Source organism: Numenius arquata, chromosome 3, assembly GCF_964106895.1.
Source record: "Numenius arquata chromosome 3, bNumArq3.hap1.1, whole genome shotgun sequence".
NCBI lineage: Eukaryota > Metazoa > Chordata > Aves > Charadriiformes > Scolopacidae > Numenius > Numenius arquata.
The window spans coordinates 6,486,091-6,506,607 of record NC_133578.1 but is presented as its reverse complement, the minus strand read 5'-3'; the positions used below and the strand labels follow the sequence as shown (position 1 = coordinate 6,506,607).

General features: G+C 39.7%; 1 protein-coding gene across 1 annotated transcript in view; it reads right to left on the bottom strand.

Annotated features, from left to right (window-relative positions):
• The window catches only part of LOC141463281 (von Willebrand factor D and EGF domain-containing protein-like), a 180,962-nt gene extending 160,801 nt beyond the window's left edge, over window positions 1-20,161 (bottom strand). Inside the window, exon 1 of the mRNA XM_074145613.1 lies at window positions 20,065-20,161. Within this exon, the coding sequence (XP_074001714.1) occupies window positions 20,065-20,161 (97 nt within the window). The remainder of the gene's footprint in view (window positions 1-20,064) is intronic.
• Between the last annotated feature and the right edge of the window lie 356 nt (window positions 20,162-20,517).

Sequence of the window (20,517 nt, the reverse complement as noted above, 5' to 3'; positions counted from 1 at the left end):
GTTGTTTCTCTTCTTCTTGTGCCTTGTGTGCCTATTAGTGTCTTGAAATTAACTGTGCTAAATATCTGATTGTAATTAAATTTCTCTGAGAAGACTGAAGCAACAAAGACTTTGAATGCATCTGTATTCCCTATGTCATTTTACCTGCTCTCCTTCCCTGTTAATGGACACACACTACTTTCCTTTGCCTTGATAACATTAATAATATTTGCCCTTCACCCCAGAAAGGCTGTGAAAGTAAATTAATGGCAGCACATTAAGCTCCTAGTTACTATAATAAAGAAGGAAAAAGCCTATCAGGAAATGAATGGCACTTCTAAGATGGTTTTCTGCTACTTTGTGGCATACGCACGTTAAAGCCACGTGCTCACAAACAAAAATGACATGAAAAATTGGCTCACCACTAGGGAATGGAGTGCCATCTACCCTGGGTACTGAAGGAAGTGCCAGTCCTTGAGCACACCAGTGGTGGTCATGCCACAGAGACTGGATTAGAATTTGCAAGCACAAGGAGCAAATTAAGGCAAACAGCCTTAGTTCTGGGGTTTCTTGGCTTGTGAGTGCTTCCCATCACAACTTTGTGTGTCCATAGGTGGAAGGTGAAATCTAGTGTCTGATGGCTGCGTGATTGTACCAGGCAGGCAGTCTTGCTGTCTTCTGGAAACGTTCGGAGATGGCAACTGTGACTTGCACAGCTCTTTGTGAGCGCAGGCAATGATGTAAATGGTCAGTGAGAATTATTCCGAAGTGAACTCAGGCCTCACGCTGAAACAGTGCCGCAAAAAACTGAAATAGCACCATGAAGATGACTAGCAAAAAGTGATGTTCGCAAGCTTTCTTCCCCCAACATATTTGCTTGAGATTGCTGGGGACCAAATGGCAACCTGACATTATGTGACCCACAGCAGCCTCTGCACCAAACTGCAGAAGTTTCTAATGACTTTTTATGGATCATTTCTTCCTTGGAGAGCACTACAGCGCTGATACCCTGGTTGCCCTATGGCTCATATGAGCAGTTGTTTTGTGACTTGTATCTAGCATCCTTCTACCCAGAGGGAACAATTTAAAGTAGACTATGTTGTCTTTATAGGAACCAAGATTTCCTACAAAAATGATTCTTCCCTGGTGGCATGTAGCCAAATTAAGAAATTATTTTCTGCTGAAGAAGTGTGAACAATCACCAGAGTGGGTCCAGAGCTGACCCTAGTTTTCCCCCAAATACTCCTTTTTTTTTTTTTTTTTTTTTTTTTTTCTCCCGTTCTCCAATCTGGCTGCTGGGGATTTTACTCACAGGCTGTCATCTGACCTCATTGCCCAAAACTGTAAAATTAATTAAACATGCCTCTCTCCATGCATGCTTGCTAAACAGGCTGTCCATTCCAGCACTAGTTAGGACAGCATTTGCATCAATATTAACAGGAAATATCTAAATACAGGGCATGAAAATTTTGCACTCTGCCTGCTGTACGAATCAGCTCATTGTACATCCTCTCCTTGTCCGATATGTGTAGCCTTTTGTCTCCCGTGTCCTTTCGACTTAATTTTAGTTTGCCCTCTACTTTCACCTCCATTACTGTGTTATACACGGGCAGTTGGCTATGTGACTTAATCATATCAGCCTCCTCCTGCTGTTTTACTTCAATCATCTCCAACCTTTCTCCACTGAGCTGACAACGATACTTTCTCCTGCGCCATGAAAACATGATCTAAAACAATATGATAGTGTTAGACTTCTACATGCATAATTTCAATAACGTCCCATGTAACCAGTCACCTGGTTGTTTTTCTTTTTTTTTTTTTTTTTAATGAAATTGCCCTTGTTATCAGCCTGTTTTCATTCAGTTCTCACAAAAGGATTGCTCACAGCGTGAGTCGTGCCAGACATTTCAGTATCTCTGTCAGGAAGTCAGTAAAGATAATAAAAAGGGGCACATGCGGACAAATCTTTGGAAATACAACATTTAAGAGCAGCGATGCCGCTGATAGCTTTCAGTCATTTTGCAGAACATTAAGAAAAAAAGCAACCAAACCTCAAAAGTAACATTTTGTTCATTAATACTTTTGTCTTGCTCCCCACCGTGTCTGCTTGCATCCGCTTTGTAACTCTTAAGGTTTCCAGCTTTATTTTTCATTTTAAGGTCTTCTGCTCGCAGAACTTTCTTCTCAGTAAGAATAACAGAAACCTCAGCAAGGCAAGCACAGTCACTCATCTAAGCCCGTAAGGCTGGCGACGAGCCCGCTGCCACGGCTCCATGGAGGTAGCACAGAATGGTGCTGAGAAATGCTTCCTGCTCCCACTGGCACCCTTAGGTATGGGGGTGAGCCCTTCTGCCTCTGCCAGGGAAGGAGCTTTCTTGTCTCAGTCCCCTCCTGTCCGAATAAGAAAGGGATGGCTACCCCATGCACACAAGTGGACGCTGAGATCATCTGTTGGTTTTTAGCCTACGTGTTTCTCTCCTGAAAAGAACACTTTTTTTTTTTTTTTTTTTGCAAAGTCAATTGGTAATTTCTACATCATTATGAAGCTTTTCTGGCACTGCATCTGCTGATTGATGGCCATGAAAATGCAGCATATTTCATTTTCTTTTTCTAGATGTGAAGCCAGCTGCTAATGGTTTTCTCAGGGTGAAGCTGGCAGCTGCAGGATCAGGTCTCAAGGCTCTGAAATGTACATTTCCAGGAGAGCCACCTGGGCTTTTGGCTGTTTCATTACTGCTCACAAGAAGTGATCCAAGCAAAACGGGTGCTGAGCCTGCCTGTAAATTCTGGGGTTTGAGAGCTGGGAAACCACAGTCATGAGCATCAGATGGAAGTGATCTCAGTGATCTCAAAATCTTTCTGCAATTAAAACTTCCCTCTCCTGTTTCCAAAAACACATTAAGTGCCATGATCTAACAGTTGACGCTTATTTAGTTTTATTCATCTGCCTCTTCAAGTCAAATACTCATGTATTTGTTTCTGTATTACCCTCTTTATGTTAATTGTGAATCTTTGCTGAAGACTGAAATAAAATGTGAACACCAGTGCGTCATTGGGCTGAGTGAGAGCAAGACCGTGGCCCTCTACAGACACCAAACGGCAACAAGTAATCTTCTCCTACAGTTCTTAGATAAAATCAGTATCCAAGTACTTGTTCCTTCCACTCTAGAAAAAGGCCACGTGATTCCAAGCAAAATGTAGACATGTTGACCTTCCTGCATTTCACGCACAGCAGAGGGCAGGGGACCATTGGCTGCGGCCATCCGGGCCATGCGATTGCTGTCCTGCTTCTTCAGGCCCCATGCAGCATTTTTATAAAAGCCCTCTGTGACTACATGAAGGATTGTGTCCCTCCTAGACATGTAGATGGCATGTTCTTTTGGGAGGGGGAGGCAGGAAAGACACGTGGACTTTGGATGTGCTGCACGTTCCTCACCAGGCTGACTTTTAACAAACCAGGCTGGATGCCTTATCTTTCCTAGAGAAAGACAGACTCACTAGGATGCCCAGCAAATAAAAAGGCAGAGCTATGAAGAGATTCACCATCGGTTTTCACAAGTTGCTGTCAGGCGGGAAGCGGGCTGATCTGCATTTGCATTTACATTTTTGGAGTGTTTCACAGCCACTTAAATGGGAAAGAGCAAGGCAGAAATGATCGGTTGTGTGGGAATTCCTGAGAGCAGCAAGAGAACTTTGTAATCACACAAAAATCATGCAAGCACAAATTTTGCGTTGTTGGCTGCTGTATCCTCGGAGGGAATTGACCTTGACACACACTTGACCAATTTTAAACAGGAGAAAGAGGTTCCATAAGCAGAAATATTGTAAATCAGAACCTCGATTCCAGGTAGGAAAGTCCTGTTTGCTTGATTTCTAATCTATACGATCAACTAAAAGCATTCATAATTGTTAAGGGGCTGAAAAGTGGGCCCAGAGTGTACATCCCTTTCCCCTGTGAGGCTCTGCAGGTCAAACGCTCTCTCATCAGCGTGTGCCACAGAGGCTTTAGATAAGGAACTGGTGAAGAATAGCTGAACGGTGAAAGCTATTATCTCAAAAGACTGATGTTTACTGGATTCCTGCTTTTTACTTTTCTAGCTGAGTCACAGAATTTCCTTTGTTGCTGCACGTTCGTTTTCCTCCTTTCTCTAACAAATACTATTGAATTGAGTATGCCTACATCTTGTATAATGTTATCTAGAATTATCTCAAAAAACCCTTTTAAGCCCCGCTCACATACAAATGAGGCCTGAATACTTCCAGGGCAGAGCAATACATTAGCAAGCCTGAGAATGAACAATAGAATTGGGTCAATAAAAGAAGGATATACTATCTGATCACAAGGTGACTGTTTCCGCTGTAATGTGAAAAGCTACTTTCAGTGCTGAAAATACAGTAAAGCTACAGTTAAATTAATGCTACTGTATAGACCTCATTTGGATCCCTGCGTACATGTTCAGATTTCTGCAAGCAGAGGGAATGGCTATTAGGATAATCAGGGGAACGAAGAGCTTGCTTTGTAAGTAGAGATTAAAACTAATTTGCTTAGCCTAGCAAAAGGGAGGCTGAGGGTGTGTGTCATGTTGCTGGTACATATCTAAGGGGAAGGGAACTCTGAAGGCTAAGGGAGAACGTTGTTGTGAGAACATCCACTTTGGGACCATCATCCACGAACATATTTAGGGTCGAAAACAGGGAATTTCTACCTACTGAAAGATAAAGGTCTAGGCAACTCAAGCAAAATATCTATTTCTAAGATGTATTTGATGCAGCGCTGCCTCAACTGCAAGGGGTCTTGGACTGGGCAAGACCAATGACAGGGTTCGTATAGGAGGGGCTTTTATAATGGAGCTGAAAGAGCTCTGCAGGTTTGTATTTTCCAAATCCTCTTTCAAGTATATCTTCTCGGAACCTGGACGTGACCAAAACAAGTCCTCTGTGTAGCGTGCAGAAAGCCAAAGATACTCCAACCACACTGGCTGGACTGACAGCTCCAGCAGACCATCCCCTTTCTTTTGTGGATGTAACACCTGAAAAACCTTCCAGAGACTGAAAATGAGTATGGCGCATGCACCCCACCCCACCAAGTTACTTGACTATATTTGATGAAGGAAAATATCTGCATTTTACTGCAGCTACTGAAGCAGCAAAGCTGGAAGGTTCTAGTTCAGGGGATCAGAAAGCTCTGAAAGTTTTGAAATGCTATCCTTGCCCTCATCCACTAAAAATTTGATTTAATGCTTACAGGCCACATTATTGTTTATAATATTTCACTTTTTGATAAAAATTTTTTGAAAATTATTATCTATTTTGTTATTTTATCATCAATTATTGAATTATTGTTGGGGTTGTTTTTAATATATTCACCATCTTATCATAAATATCTCAGAATATAAAAATGTCTGATTTGTAGACTCTCACTGTGCATAAATTAAGCTGGATTTATGAGACTTACGGTCTGTTCTTCCTCTGTTCTTTGGAGGGCTTTGTGAATGTGCAATGAGAGCTCTTATTTCTTATTATGGAATTTTATTGCCACTGTGTAACTGGGTTAATATAAGAAGTATAAATAGGAATATGCATTTGCCTGTAAGACGTTTTAATATGGACAAGAGCATCTGAAGTTCAAAAAATATGAACTGAAGTACAGACTGTATATCTTACTCTGTAAATAGGAAGAGAAACCATTTCAAATGCTGAAGACAGAATGGAGTACATGGGAGTTGTCCCCTAGGAAAGGTAAAAACATAATTGGATTTTTTTAAGCCATCTTGCTCTACTCTGCCACTACATTTTAGCAAATATCCTAAAATGCTGCAGTTGCCACCTCTCACCTGCCAGTCTCCTCCATAAACTTTCATAAAGTGAAAGAAAGGGTGTAGAAAAGCAGGAGAAGCTGGAAAGGTCTACCAGGCAGGATATTTTGCCATCAAATAATTCCTCTTCTTTTTGGTCTACAGGAACTTGGCTGATGTTAGTTCATGTAGACTGAGAGCCGGACAATAACCATGTCCTACTTGAGACTCATGAAGTATTCTAAGTGTAGAATACAAGTTAAATCCTGTGACTGTCTCTCCTGTGCAGAAGCAAAAACAAAAACAAAAACAAAAAACAAAACAAAACCCAAACACAACCTTATTCATCCCTGTGCCATCTTCTCATCCTTTACATACTTCAATGGGATTTTAATAGCATTAAGTCCACAAGGATACAGGCAATGTCCATGGACACAAATGAAGCGAAGGAAGAAGGCTGCTGCCAGCAGATGAGGATGGAGCCAGCACAGCTGTGCCTAAAGAGATAGCAGCTGGAAAGGACTGAGATGGCCACCAAAAGGCAGAACAGCTGGAAAATAAAAAATAAATTAAAAAAAAGGCTTTAAACCAAGCACACACAAACTGGCTTAACTGAGAGAAACAGGTGTCGGGTCTGGAGAGATGAGATTGCCCCACAGGCTGCAGGAGCCCTCGCCGAGGGCTGACCCCAGGGAAGGAGCAGTAATGAGAGATGGAAAGGAGACAGGGGAGTTTGTGCTTCCTATAGGTTGGGGGAAACACCTCCCGAGTGGCTCTGCAGCCTTCGGGCTGTAGCAGCAAAGAGCCATGGGGAAGGGGTTTGGCACGATAGACTTCTTTGTGTTTACTTCAAAGCAGAAAGGACTGATGGAAACTGGCACGAGGCCACTGCTACCAAAGGACCACCATTGCTCTCGGTCCTCCCAGGCAGATTTCCTTCTTCTGCTGACAACAGGATTTGCTGTGGTTTTCTGTAGGAAAAAGATGAGGACAAGTTCACAGGCAGGCTGACTGTAAAGCTCAATGTTTTGGAGTAGGGGTTTGTTACTCTTTGCATGGCGCTATAGATGACAACATTTTATTCTCTTTTTCCAGAGTTAACAGACCCATTTTCTTTTGTCCCTAAATGTGAGGCTGCAACAGCTATTCTGAACACAATGGGAAATGTATTTAAAAGGTTAAAAATCACACTAGTCTAGAACAAAACCATGATTTCCCATTGTTCCTCACTGCTGTAGCCATCTTTGCTGCTGTCTGGTGTCAGACGCGGAGCTCGTGGGTTATTGCTATATTATGTTTCTCTGTGAAATTCAGTCAGATTAATGACTTTGGGGTCACTTGAGATTTACATAATTTATATCGATGACTTGCTGTTTTAAGTGTTTTACAAAATCAGGAAATAAATTGTAGGTTTTATAAAAATATCATAATTAAAAATTGACTTGTACTAACTGCTGGCTTCAGGAGCGTGCGTGAAGTTCAAGTATGATGGATTGTTTTGCTCAATGAAAACTATAAAAAAAACAGGAGAGACTTATGATGATAAAAAGCATTTTTTTTTTAGGTAGTTACATTATCAATCTTTATATTGAGCCAAATGCTGCTTGCATTTCTTGTGTGTATATTTTATTGACTTCATTATGACCAGTTGTGGAAGGAGAGCAATATTTGTATTAGACTGAAGAAATATTATCACGTTCAAAATCAAAACATGTTCTTGAACCAAGTGTAAAACTTCAAAAGCCAGAAATCAAATACTTGTTTTAGTTATGTCTTTACTATGGCTTAATCACTCCAGAATTTAGCAAGCTGTGATAAATCTTTCTGGTATAAAAACAGACGGGAAATTTTCCTGTCTTTCCTCACATTAACAACCAAAATGTTCAGATGGTGAATGTTTTTTTTTTCCAATAGTTTGATTGGAGAGAAGCAATGAAAAAATACGCAACAGGAATCTATGACAAGAATCTATGACAGGAATCTATGTAAGGCTGGTCTCGATGTTTTATTAATGAAAATGGGTTTAAGGACAGCTGTTACAAAGCAAAAATGAGCCGAACTGCTCTCCGTATGACTGGTATATTCCCAGTGAAAATCCACGGAGTTGGACAGCACAAACTGCCTTGAATTTAACGTGGTATTACAGGGTCCATATCATGAGTGTAAGAAATTAGACACACTCTTCCATTTCATTTGCTATCAAACCAAAACTCAACTGTTTGAGTAGGATACTGAGATGTGTAAAAGCACTGCTAAAAATGTATAGTTCTACCTTGTTCCTACAATTAGAGATGAAGCAAGAAATGCTTTCCTACCCCTTCCCTCTGGAAGAAGGGTGCTGGGGGAGGCAAAATGTCCAAACTCCAGCCGTGGCCCAGAAGATTGAGCAGGAGCTGGAGACTGGAAACAGCAGATGTTGGGTTGAGGTGGGCTCTGGGCAGGGTGGGAGGAAAGCAGAGTCTCAGCACAGTGACCGATGGCACAATCGCACCAAAACATCTTGCTAAAGCTCATTTTACAATTATTAAGTCAAGAGGAATGAATCGGGTGGACAAATGTCTCATATTTGTACGAGACATACTGTCAGTGCAGTGCTAGCTGGAGGCTTGTTCTTTTTGATCCAAACCTTTCCTATAATGCAGACGTGTATGCACAGCAAGGAGCACTCTCTCATGATGAAATTACATGTTCAACAAGCTACGCCTCGCAGCCATATAATATAATGGCTGTGCAAACAGGGAGAGAGACATCTTTCGGATGCACCTTCATGAAATGGGTTTGAAATAAGTTTTGAACTATATGCCAGATATCTGTGATAATAAAAATGACATTCCACTTAATGGCTACTTTTTCCCTAGTTTTGCAGCCCAACTCTGGTTTGCTTCACTATCTTAACTCACTGAGAGCCCTCAGAGAAGCCAAAACAGGATGGGAGTTTCTGTGAATAACAAATCTGGGAGCATAAGGCAAAAAGAAAAACCTGGGAAGATAGACGTAAAGCTTCTTGAGGGTAACCACGTAGTGTAAGTCGTGTATGAAACCCAAGAGACTGATTTTAGGCAGCGGCTCTCCTACAAATGCTCTTCTGCTGTTCGGTGCTGTCTGTTACTGTCAGCTCGCACGTTCCTTTGCAGCTTCACTTGGGTTTCAAATTAACAGTCACACACTGATAAGTTTTCTGGGCCTTATTTCCCAGTTCCCTGAATTATGGGCTAGTGGCAAAATCACATTGATAAAATCTTCCAGATTCCTTATCTGAGTTTCAGAAATAAATAACTTGTTGGATTCACTCGAACTCTCTCACAAAATAGATCACTAGGGGTCACCAGAAAGAAGCAAAACTTTGTATTTAATCTGGAATGCTTATAAATTTATATAGTGTTTTTCAGCTAATCTTTTAAAGGGGATAATTTAGTTTTCAAAAACCAAGACAAATTATTTTTCTACAGACGACAGGTATTTCCTACTAATGAAAATGTCATTATAGAAGGTCTGTGTTAAAAAGACAAAAAAAGGCTTGTGTGCAATTTCTTGCTCACATAATTGCATGCTGATACTGAAAAGACACTGTGATTTGAAATTTTACTCCAAACTAAAATAAGAAGCTTGCTCTTATGGTTTAGTAACCTGTGTTAGAATACTGGGTAGTATAGCAGTATGAATTTTAATTTTTCAACTGGGCTTAAACAAAGCAGTAATGATTTGGTTTTGGTAAAAATTCACTGCAATATCTTTAAGTTTATAATTGTAGAAATATAGATTACAGTTTTTCAGAATTTGTTACAGCTCTATGCTTGCAAACCTTAGAAAATATATTGCATGAGATGATGAGAGGTTTATCCAAGGATGCTTGAAAGGACAGCCTGCTCAGGTAGAGAGAAGAATATTTTGGTATACTTTGGGAGAAAGGAACAAAGAAAGCATGGGTGGAGTTCAGTGCAGACTTAAGGAAGAATTTGGCTCAGCACTATTTTATTGCTCTTCTATTCATAGTGCTGAGCAAAGGCAAAGTTTCCCTGTGAGTACTCAGCCAGCGGTCAGTTTGACTTTAATGAAAACTGAGAACAAGAAACACCTCATTTACTAAAATACGTATATTTCTGTATTTTCCTAGTGGTTTGATGCCTGTCACAGGAGAGGCCAGTGTCTTGCAGGAGTGTTTAGATGTAGTAAGAGCAAAGATATGCCTGTGCCCAGCAAAGCTGCATAGTTCATACTCCTGCCGGTGCACATTCATGCATATTCTTCTGTGCTTTATCTTCTCCTCCTTCAAGTATAGGTAAAATTGACATTGTTTCCCCCTTCCTTCTTGAATGTATATATTTTATAGCTAATGAAAAAGCTCAGGAAATATAACTGTCCCTTGTATTGATTTTGCTTTTATATAGTGCCTTTTCCCCAAATGGATGCCAGAATGCACTCTTAAAATCAAACTATATAGAACAATAATTTCTACCAGAATGGAAAAACATGGCAGCAGCTTAACAGCGCACTTTAGCACTAGACAACACTTTAGGAAATTAAGGTGGCTTTAAGGAGCAGGAATAATCCTGTGGCCTCGAAGAAGCTATTAGATATGGGTATGGAGCAAGACCCAGCACAGCCTGTCTCTCCCCCAGCTGCAGGGACTGGATGGGGGACCGGGGTGGGGAGCCTCATCTGTCCCTGCTCAAGCCCTCTGATATTAGAAAATGGGTGTTTCCAGGCATATTTTATAGGCTGAAATATTGTTTAAGCTATAAGGGCTCTTAAGACATCAGATTTTAGTTCATGTAACAAATAGCACAGCAGCCCCCAGCCCTTCATACACAGAATTTACTCAAGTATATTCCCACTTAGCTGCCTGCAGTGTGCCAGCGGGTACCTGCTGCCACCAGCTCCAGGGTCCTCATCAGAGCCTCCCAAATCAACGAGCCTTTTGCTTTCAGTAAAATTATGATTTTTGCAAAGCAAAAATTAAGTTCACTTTATCTTGTTTTCTTCATGCAAAATATTCAATTCCCTTATGCCCCCTCTTAAGGATAAAACAATAGGGGATACAGGATACTCCGTGGCTTGCTTTTTGCAGAAAAGGACCTTTGATTAAAAAAAAACAGTTGAAAATCAGTGTGTTAGAACATTGCTTCATAAGCACAAATGAACATAAATCACTTCTTTCTGTGTTCTTGGCGACTTGTTAACAAGTATCATTACTAATATTAAAATTTACTGCCCCATTTATTTACCTTGTTCATTCTTCTAAAAAAATGTATGCTTGGGTTAGAGCTGGTCAGGAATTCTAAGTGTTGATTATTTTATATGCTGTTAATGAAACTTTTCATAGAAATGTGCAAGTTTTGAGAAGACCTGTACTTTTTTTTTTTTTATTTTGGTACAGGTTTCCTCTTAGGAAAGGAGTAATTTGGAGGCTCATGGACTTGGGCATATGGTTTCAACCAAAAAACCATGTATTGATCACTTGAATGATCAAGCTGTCTACCTCTATACTAGAATTATTTTGATTTTTTTAAAAATAACAAATACACATTATGCAACAGAATGAATTAACCTTCTGCCCATCACAGTTATTTACACCTTTACAGTAGGCAAACACATGGGAGGCTGACACTGAAGCCTTTATTCCGAGATGTATTTAATTACTAATAGAAAGTGAAACAGTTCAAATAAGAGATCTAAAGATATTCTCTCCGGCATAATCGATAGACCGGTTCCGAGGGCACTTGTCTGTGACAGAAGAGATTGATCCAGCTCCTGTATCCTAAAACACAACATCTTTCCTGTCAGAAGTGATTAACAAAATATCAGGCTATCAGTTAGCCGTTTGGGTTTTTCCTAGTTTTGTCTCAGTGGGGAAGCAAATTTTTAATTGTTTTCAATTGGTAAAGCAATCAGACAGAAAAAAACCCTTCCTTTGTGGATTAACAGCAGTTACTCAAGCTGAAGTAGGTTATCTTTGGGAAGTCATATAGTCTATAAACTGTTATGCAGATAATCACAGAGCAGAGCTGGGCTATAGGAGCAACGAGCCCCTGATGGAATTCAGAGGCAAAAATCCTGCTTAATGGGTGGATTTGTACGGTGTATTTTTTGTGACTGTCATAATTATTCTTGCAGCATTTCTACAGCACTAATTTTAGCAATAATTACATGAAGCAGTGAGAACAGAGGTGGCCAAAATGGTGTTTCCTATGCTTATGTATGCATGTGGCCATCTGTGCTACCTTTTACAGGATTACAATGTTTTAGTTTTACATTCAATTTAGCTGCACTGAAAGCAACGCAAGTATGAAGACACGTTGAGGTTGTCAAAGGCATACCTTATCCACGTGTGCTGACCAGCTGTAAGGTTTTAAATCTGAGAACCTCACCAAAGGGTCCTTCAGAAAGGCTGTGCTTCACTACCAGGGAAGGATTTCTCAGCATGCCTGATTAAAAGAAGCCGGAATAAAGTTGTCTGCTTCAAGGGTCTTCAAAAAATAAAATCCAATACCACCACAAAAAAACCCCCAGACTTTGGAAGACAGCTTGTTTCCCATCTAAACATTATATACACAGGTACTATTTAGTGTCTCTGCTGCCAACCTTTCTGAGTGGTAAAGAAGTTCCCTCCAGCACAATTTTTTGACCTTGTGAGTGCTTCTGTGCCGGGGTCCCTGGGAGCTGTGTGGGGCTGATCAGGCTTGGCTCACCAGGTCCCCTTGCATCCCACCAGCGCTTAATGAGGATGTTTGGTATTCTCACGAGGCAACCTGTGAGCTCAGACCTAAGACAGAAGATGAAGCTGTTTTGAAACAGTAGATGAATAATATTGTCAGGAGTGTATTAATGAGAGAAAGTTTCTACACACCCATGCAAGGAGTATAGGTAATAGCAGACAGAGCAAGAAATGTGAGCAGATAACAGACATTATGACGCAGCAGGAATAACTGTGGTTGATTTTCGTGACTAAATTATGAGTTATTGGGAAAACACGAAAAAGGAAGAAGTAGTGAAAGAATGGGGGTGGGTAGTAGATTTATGATTTATGTCAAAGCTATTTGTATTGCAAGGCAGTAATCATGTCAAGAAGAGAAAATAGTTGTAAAATTCCTCTGGGAGATGTACAGCTTGTGCTGGGATCATAGTCTGCAACTTGAATCCAGCTATCCTGAAGTACATCAATATCTTTAAGCCTAATGCCCTCATGCAAGCGCACGCTAGGGACAAGGATTAAGTCAAACTTCAGCCCTCCACATCTGAGTCCAAGTCCTTCCACATGGCTGTAGTCTTTGATTATGAGATCTTAAGGAAGTATCAGATTTTTTTCCCTTGTGAGGTGTGTTGCAGTGGGCAGGATGGTACCAGTGCTGTGCTGGGAGGCATAAGCGAGTCCTGCCTGCTGCCGTTTCGGCAGATGATGACCCATTGGGCAAGGCAGGGGGTACCCACATGAGTACCCCCATGCAGGGAGTGGAGGATGAACAAAATGCATCTTTGCTCCGGACCAGGAATGCTACAAGCTACTCCAGCTTTCCCAGTGTAACTGTTCACAGAGGTTTATTAGGGATTCTTTTGACAGGATCAATTGCAGTAACTAGTCCAGGCAAAGGACCAAAAACTATTTGAACCTGAGGATTCCTATGTTCAACAATTATGAGTGAGACTTTTAAAGGATATTATAGGAGAAAAGGAGCCCAAATGCTTCAGGAATGTTAAGGGGTGTGGGTGGTTAAGTTCCACTGACACTTAAGATTTTCTGTTGGAAAAATAACCAACTTCTGGGGTAGTTATGGGCTAGCTAAAAGAGAAGCACAGGCTTCTTTTACCTTTATTTTTTTTCTGCTTTATATGTATACAGAAAATGAAATGTCCATGTATTTTAGAACTTGAAGAATGAGTTGCAAGTACATTGGGGTAAGAAATAGTCTCCTCTTCAGTTTCCTTGTATTTCTTGCAAAAGAGAAACAAGGAATTAATTAGATTTTCCCTTGTTTGCGTCTTTGTTGCTAGCTCTAATCTTAACATCTAATAAAAGAACAGAGCAAATGGCTCTGTGAATTTTTATATATTTTTTTCTCTAGCCCATTAAGAAAACAACAGAGCTGATGATAAGGTAGCCTGAGTGAATCAAAGTATCTATGCTGTGTTATTGAGGGAGGCTGAGTCACAGTCAACTAATTTTATAGCATACCCATAGTTGATTATAAAGTAAATAATTGGAGGAAAGGGACAAAGAAGACTATTAAAAATAATCTCTGAAAGATGTTTGCAAATCTGCAAGTTCTGGTAGCTGGACCAGATCAACAAATAACATATCTGTCTAATGCAGTGAGGTCTAATAATGCTATTTCTAAAGAAATTTTTAATTATTAAGTTATGAATTAAAAACCATTAACTTAGCTATTAAAAAGGCTAGTGACTGAGTTTTACCTCCCTTTCGTCTTTACATAGGTCTGTAGAAAATCACTGAGATAAAATTCCATGAAAAGTTTGCATGACAGTCAAACATCAGAAAAATATAATTTTAAGCTGAGATGAGAAGCAAGCAGGAGCTGACAATACAGGCTCCTTTCTGTTAAGGAATGGTTTAGTTCAGATCCCAAGTCATTCTCCATATTTACCATCAAACACATTATAGAGCTATTAATTCAGAAACTTTGAGAATCCCTTTGTCTCTGTATTGTCTTCTAGATATTTTCCACTTCTTCTGAGTGGCTTTTGTCTTCTGAGACAAATTAAACATAACTTTTTAAAAACAAAACTTTTAAAAAAAATGAAGAGAAAGTAAGACTGTGAGCCTGGAATGGGAAATGATACGCCTTTTCTTATTGGCATAAGGAGGAGGAAAATTTGGGGTATCCACCAGTTCATGGAAAGTGCAAGAGCTACTGAGCTGATGAGGCAATAGCAAGACACCACATGAGGGACCATTTACAGAAACTGTCAACACACAAAGCTGTCAAGGGACAGTTGAGTTGTAAAATGTTCCAGCTACCACAGGAGATGCATTACATTATCATGGTATGTAGATAAATTGCTACCCAGCTCATGGAAGCTGCTTTGTGAACAAAATAGGGGAATAAGACAAACTTGCTCTCAATCGACAAATTAATATAAAACCAGCAAAAGGAGTGGAGCAGACTACTACAATCCCTCAACTATATTAGGCAATCAATTTTTTTTCCTTTCAATATGTAGAATATTCCCTTGCGGCTCCCTGTGGATGCCATGCAGTGTGAACACACCAATCAAAGTAATAGACGTCAGAATAATCAAAATAATGTGTGTCAGAAAGAAGCAAATGAGTACATACATTCATTAAGTAAATCTCCTAAGAGCTTAACACACAAACCTCTTTCCAGAAAAGCTGTACAAACAATTGTATGCACTAACACATGGTTTTACTGGTGTATCGAAGTCAGATGAAAAATATTTTTCAGACTAATCCACTTTTTTTTCAGATTTTTACTATAAATAATTTCTACTTAGGGCAAAACACGTAGTGTAGCTGCCACAATGAAATTAATAAAGGTCATAACTGAAGGTAAAATAAACTACTTTGAAGAAAATGTAAGAATCATTAAACGAGCAATATATGCTGCCAACCAGGCATTAAACACAATATCCATTTTTGTAGTGGACTGCGCATCAACTATGTCCAACACTAAACCTCCATCTGTGAGGTGACGAGAAAAATGCTTCATCCAGGAAGAAAGTAACCAAAAAGTCAGAAAAAGCCTACAAATATCCAAGGAAAAAAATTTATAGACAATATCAGATGAACCAGTAATCTGGCTGCCTTGAGTACTTTTCCCAACAAACTATTCAAAGGAGTACAGTACAAACCCAGTTAAAATACACAAAATGATACTTCTCACAATATTCTCAGCTTTTTGAAGCAGCAAGTCTAGTTCACAAAAAAAATTGGAGGAAATATATTGGAATGAAAGAGCCATTTCCGAAGGCAGAAATGTACTATTAGGCTGCAGAAGTGGTCTAGTGCAGGAAAGACTTTTCCTTCTTTTCTTCAACTAAATTCGTATGATAAAGTATATACAGCATTTTGAAAGTCATTGGATGCTTTCCTGACTGAAAACAAAGGGGATCTGAGTGAAATTTCAAGTTTCAGTCCTCTAAAATATGTTAAGCAGCCTAAAACCCACCAAGAATACTTTGTGTTCCCTTGAGTACGTGTGTGTAGCCATTTCACTTCAGAGTTTACAAGGAAGATGGAGAAAGGTTCAGCATTTTTATTACCCTCCTAGTTACTATATCGGCTTTTGCTTCAGTTATGAGTTGTGTTGCAGTTCATGGTGCTGGGTTGTGACTCATGAGGCCTTGGTACAAATCTCAGCTCCACCAAAGGATTTTCTGCATGACCTTGAGCCACTTCACGTCTCCATCCCATCTGTAAAACAGAATGATGATGCCTCCTCTCCACAGCAATTTGTCTTGTCAATTTAGGAACAAACACTGATTTGTCTTGACTACTTGCAGCTCCTATCGATTGCAAAGGAAGTTAGATGTACACAATACTTCTTCGGATTTGGCATTTGGAGACAAAATAACTTTGAGGAACTGGACCATTAAAGCAAACATTTTGGTCCTGAGTGTCCTATACTGTTATGAACAGTGTCTAATAAAATGATCCTCAATTTTAGTACAGCATAGAGTAATAAATAGCTGTTAAGGAATTTAAACAGTGTACACATTTGGCAGGTCAAGGGGAAATAGGTAAATCCTTGAGAGCTGCAGTAGAAAGGCAGCCCTCTCACACCAAATGTATTTTGTAAGCCTGTACAACTTTGAAAACAACTATTAATTTTCTTCAGAAGATTGGAAGACAAATGTGTGAGCTAAAGTTATTTCCCTACCAGATTTCGAAGCCCTAAAATGCAGTAGTGACATCCTGATGCTGCTCAGGAGAGTCACAAGTACATTCACTGTAAGGTGAAAGAGGTTCCCTCATCCCCGAACTGCCCGATTTTGCCTTCCTTATGAAAGAACTATTCCTGCAGCAAGGATAACCCAGTGGTCTTTCAGATAAAAAAAAGAGAGAAGCAAAACAGTTATCAGCAAACAGAAATCACTGTACAGCCCCTGCTACCGGCTTCACTTTGACTGCACGTAATCAGATAAGGTCAGATTTCACTCTTAGTTCAAACAATACAAACTGGATTAATTCCAGACAATGGGGCCAATGGGGTTACTTGATGTTGACAAAAACTGAAATAAAAGGGAAATAAAATATTAATCTGTCAACTGCTTTTGGTAGTTAAAAATAATAATGGGAAAGAAACATGCTGTAAACGTTGATCCTCTTCCTTTGGCAGTTGTTACTGTGTATTTGCCATAGCCAGGGAGCCTTGGGTTTACTTCTGCAGGAACACATTCAGCAGGGTATTTTTTGCTTGCACCGTGCAGTAAGTGTCTGTTGTGCTTTCCACAGAGCAAAGACATGGAGCCAGAACAACCCCAGCGCAATTTCTAAAGTCACGGGAATGTCCCTGGCCAAACCCACTCATGGCCCGAGAGCTCGGTCCCTGCAAGCTCTTTCCAGGCCAGACACCCTGGATCTTCCCTGGGGGTGTCTGCACCACTCCTGTGCTTGGGGACCCAGAGAGCGGCAGGAGCCCTGGGGCTCCGCGGGGTTTGCTGGGGACCTGGGTGGCACGGTTGAGGTCTGACCAAGGAACAGGTGGGTCATCTGCAGTAGGGGCATGAAGCAGGTAGGAAAGCTCCTGAACAGTCTGAATTATACCTTTTGAAATACTCATGGAAATAGGTTTTCTCAGCTCCGGCAGATTTTTGCTTTAAGCATGGCAAGTCCATGGCACTCAGATTTCACAGCAGAAGCTCACAAGTGAGATCGTGGGTTGCTTGTGGGTAGTACATAAAGCAGATTACATACTCAGATTTTCATTTAATTCTTCTGGTGAAAGCAAGACCAGGGTTTATAAAATTGCGAGACATACTGAGTAATTTTTGTCATGCTAGACTAGTCTCATTTACTTTCTTAAATCAAATCAGATCATTCTGATCATTTGAGAATGCACTGTCTTGTCCCGCTGGCTGGCACCCAGCCTTCCCTCGGATCATTTTCTCTCTCCTCCTCTTTCCTCACCTCAGGATATGCTGCAACTTTTTCTTATGTGTTTCAGAGTTGATGAAAATCCAGAAGAGTAAACTTGTAAACAATTAATTGTGTCTGATTTTACTGTATATGTAACACCTTATAGTGATGCTCCTGTGGATTTCATGAGCTTCAAGTGCCTTTGCAGGAAGCTCATATCCAAATTAAAAATATTTTCAATGCATGTTATGAAAAGGCTCCAGAGGGGATGGGGAGCAATTCCATCTCAATGGTGATGTTACAAGCAACTATCTATTTTAAGATAAATACATTTGTCTAAAACACCTCTGTAAAAAAAAAAAAAAAAAAGAAAGAAAGAAAAAAGTATCTGTCGTTTTTTTCTTTTGATTGACTTCTTTACAGATTTTCGTCTGAGAAAAGTCTGACAAGCTCGGTGTTCTGTCATCCCTCCCACACCAATGACTCACTGAGTTGCTTTTGTCCCTGATGCTTTCCTTAATCTTCTACCAGAGGGCATCTACAGACGTTATTGGTAACCACTTCGTATTTCTTAGTCACAGGAAATGATGTAAAAACCCCAAATAACGAGAATAGCCTCCATCACTGGTAACTTTGTTCCCTAAAATATGACTGCAGAAGAAGAAAAAGTTCTTCCTTGGTCTTTAAAGGACTTTTTCATCTTCTCCCTCTTAATGAGGCATCTGCAAAAAGCTGTTTGGTCAGACGTTCCTTATTCACAGTTAAATTCTTATGGGATTAGTAAATTTGTTATACTCAGAGTACAGAAGTAAACAGCATATGGTTCTGTTAATATCCTTATAATGTCACAACACAATCTGTCAGAATGTAAACTTTTTTGAGCAGTTTCATTTACTTCAAGTTCACACTATAAGAAAAAAACAAACCAACAAGTCTTTAGAATCCTTCCACATCACCTAAGAGACAGCAAGCTATTTCTTAATTCTTGTTTTGTGATCCCAGTATAATAAATATGTCTCTATATATGTCTATATATATTACATTCAGCAACAAAAATACAGTGGAAAATACAGTTACTTAGTTACTAGGAGTTAAAAGGTCATTTCCCCTTGATGAAAAGCTTGTTCTATCAGATAAGTAACTGCTACACTCCATAAAACTGGCAACCCTTCAAAAGGTTTTAGAAATTAAAGGCATTGTTTGAAGATAAAGGCGATAAGGTCATTTGCCTTGTGTTTAGTCCCGCAAACCTTCCTGGGTGACCCTTTGATATTCAAATGAAGAGTGCTTTAAATTGTTTTATCTTCATAGAGCTAATGAGTGCCGGCTGACAATCACTTTTAAGACTAGTTGAAACTCCACTGAAATTAAATTTTGCAAAATATTGCAACATATTTCCATTAAGGGGGGAGTTGCCTCCACAGAGTTTGCCAAAGCTGTATCCATAATCACTCACAGCACTATGCTCTGGTCCTACTGCTTTTCTCAGCTGTTTTTTGGTTTTTTTTTTTTCATTTTATTAACTCTGTTTTCACTAGTTGAATAATATCTAACATGATTTTCAATGTATTCCTTCAGTAGATTAATAAAGCTGTATAAACAAGCTACATATGTAAAATCTATGCCCTCTTCAAACTCTATGCTAGAGTGAAACAAGCCTTGCATTTAATGTGTACAGTAGTAGAAAAATTACTCATGAACTTTTTATTGCCAAAGACTGTATAGCTGTGTATTATTATATGTGTAATTAACTAATCTATAACGTTGCTCTTATATATGGTGTATATACTTCTTTCCTAAAGGAATAGATTCTTATTTTAGAGCCTTTTCTTCTTTTATGGTTCATTTCATATATTCCATTTATGGGAAAATCTTATGAATATACTTTAAATCACTTGATTTTTTTTTCTAGTAGGAAGTAAGAATCTTCAGAGATTTATAATTTCTTTCTTTTTAAAAAAAGAAAATAAACCAAAAAAGAAAAGAAAAGTCAACGTCCTCTAATGGACAATAAACACTGTGTGCTGTAAGCAGCTTGCACTGTGACCTTCTTCATTACCTTAGAAAATGTTTATTTTCACCTTACTTCCATTCTGTTTTGGAGACTCTAATAATAGCCCTCTATCACTCTAACCCACATTAAAAAGTAAATGTAAACAAGATCATCTCAGTTTTAAATATACATGAACTCTATCCCCCAAATGACTATCAAATAATTAAAAAGTACAAGATCCTTACCTAATGGAGCTGACTCAGTGCTAATGGCCAACAGGGGAATCCAACAGAGGTAGGCAACAAGTTGGAGATGCTGATGGAAAGGAAAGGGCTGCTGCATATTGTCCAAGATACAGGTTTTATCCATGCATCTGCAGTTGCTTAGAAGTTAACTTTTGAAGTACTAAACTTTGCAGGAAAAGCCATCAGCCTGCCTGCCTCTTTCAATTTCTTTTTTTTTTTTTTTTTTTTTTTTTGCTTGCTTTCGTTCTTTTCAATCCACTTTCTTGGAAAGGGCTTAACGTGTCATTAATCCCAGAATTTCCAAGAGGGAAGCCCTCCAGCTAGACACAAACCACACTCATCCACCCACCCACACGCCAAGCAATCGGCAGAGAGCATGTGTCCCCGCAGCTGCTCTGGCTGCAGCTGCTCTGATTTACACACCCGGCAACACACCCACACACACACACACAC